The following is a 2,072-nucleotide window of genomic DNA, read 5'->3' as shown; positions in this document are numbered from 1 at the left end:
GGTCGAGCACGCGCAGCTCTGTCACTGGGTCGTCGCCCATGGCCAGCACCAGGTCCAACAAGGCGTCTTCCCTGGCGGGGCTGTGCACCTCCTGGGTTAGATGGAGGTCCTGTTAGATGGAGGTCCTTGAACAACAACCAGAACAAGAAGGGTTGTTAGAGTTGTATGTCCCATCACTTATTATAAACAGGTCTAGTATTACTGGTAACGCCATGATGTTGATATCAAGAAAATTGACCCACAGTTTGCCTTAGCACAAGGTCCAAATATCTTTGCCGTGCCCCTTTCAGAAACACCTGTGTTCCCATGCTCCTAAGCAAGTTACTCTGGCAGAGATGGGTGAAGCCTACTGCATGACAGGTGCTTCATGGTGATTTCCATGGGATACAGCTACAGCAAGTTAGCTTTTATTTGCCCGTGGGTAAAAGTGGGCACACAGGCAATTACTGTGGAGCTAGTAATGGGTGGTGAAGTACCAGCCTCCTCCAAGTGGCTTGAGCATGGGCACATGGACAATTTAGTTTGCATTACAACACCGTGTCTTGCTGTCAGGACCTGTTAGTGATCTGTAAGTTATGCAGGATGGCTGCAAAGATACTGGGATGGAAAAGCCCCCGGTGCGCATGGTTCTCCAACTTGTATCTGCCCTCATGTGGATGAGTAACTGTGTCTGGTGCTCATGAAGAAGGCAGGGTAGATTTGCACCTTATGGATGAAATGTTTATGAAAACACAGTATTTCATCTGGATCAACAGTCAAACAGATCATCAGCACAATTTCCCTAATATCCCAAAGGTTTCCTAGAGAAGTAGCAAGTATTTCATTTAACCTCAAGTTACATTTTGTTTCTTTTTTTGCTGTTATCTTTCTACATATCATCCAACTTCTTCTTTTCATCTTGTGATCCAGGGGGGAGAGATACATTGGGATGTGGCAGGATGACCACCGGCACGGCCACGGCATTGTGGTGACTCAGTCCGGCGTTTGCTACCAAAGAATGTTTCACGCAGATAAAATGGTGGTAAGTTAAAATGCCTTTTTTGGGTGGATGGCGTTGAATCATTGACTCTTGGCAACACCTACCTAAGAGAAGAAGATGAAGACTTTTAGGAGGCATCCTCATGTAAGGGAGGTGATAGGATTTAAGCTCCGATCTGTTACCACCGAGTCATCACAACTCTTGAAAAGTGTGGCCCAGAACAGTTCACATACCCATGAGGCTCTGCATTTGATCTCCTTGAGGTCCACCTATGTCTACACGGGGTTGTTACTTTTCCGTACTCATGGTACAAGAATAAGAGGGATCCGACACTTGCACTCTTGTTGTGGCAGCTAGGAAGCCCAGTCATGAATCAGGTCCCCTTTGTCCCAGACGGCGTAGAGGGTCTGCCCTGAAGGCTTGCAGCCCCAAAATCTCCTTGAACTTGCTGCTCCAAGGAGTGGATTAGGCCAAGGACTGGGCGAGATTCATTCATATCTAACTTGAGATTGTCTAGACAAAATGACTAGAATTGGCTGGAAAAAAAGGACATCCTGTCTCATTATTGACGTGTTAATAATTTAGTCCTAAACTGGGATGAAAAGTCGAGTTGGAAATGTCATGTTAGAAATTATTTCTTGGAACTCCATTCTGGGAGACCTGAAATAGACAATTTCAAACCAAAACTCTCCAGTCTGTAGCAGTGGCTTCACTTTCTTTTTCTGGTGGAAAGTGTCCGTTTTTGCAAAGTTTTCCCAGGAAATCTTCCATTTTTATGTATTTATTTTTTAAAAGGCCTCCATCAGGAAAATCATTTCAGGTGGAAAATGTGAACAATAACTACATCTCTGTGTGTAAAGGTAGCTATAGGAGGATGAAAGCCCTTGAACAGAAGGCCTTCGACACTGTCTCTCATCCTGTTCTCATTAAGAAACTGGGGGCTGTGGTGTCGACCCCACAGTCAGATGTGTCGCCGACTGGCGGGAGGGCCGCACCCAGAGCGTGGTGGTGGATGGGTCATGTTTGACCCGGAGGGATGAGGGCAGTGGGGTCCCCCAGGGCTCAGTCCTCGGGCCCGCGCTGTTCAACGTCT

The 2,072-nt window shown here is 46.7% G+C and overlaps 1 protein-coding gene across 7 annotated transcripts in view; it reads left to right on the top strand.

Annotated features, from left to right (window-relative positions):
- ALS2CL (ALS2 C-terminal like) overlaps nucleotides 1-2,072 on the top strand; it is a 100,714-nt gene that overhangs the window by 81,133 nt on the left and 17,509 nt on the right. For all 7 annotated transcript variants that reach the window (XM_019529628.1, XM_019529605.1, XM_019529637.1 and 4 more), the window contains one exon: nucleotides 910-1,021. In XM_019529628.1, coding sequence (XP_019385173.1) covers nucleotides 910-1,021 — 112 coding nt within the window. The remainder of the gene's footprint in view (nucleotides 1-909; nucleotides 1,022-2,072) is intronic.

This window comes from Crocodylus porosus, unplaced genomic scaffold, assembly GCF_001723895.1.
Source record: "Crocodylus porosus isolate Cpor-Errol unplaced genomic scaffold, CroPor_comp1, whole genome shotgun sequence".
In the NCBI taxonomy this organism is placed as follows: Eukaryota; Metazoa; Chordata; order Crocodylia; family Crocodylidae; genus Crocodylus; species Crocodylus porosus.
The sequence above is the reverse complement of the archived record's forward strand: the minus strand, read 5'-3'. Positions and strand labels throughout refer to the sequence as shown.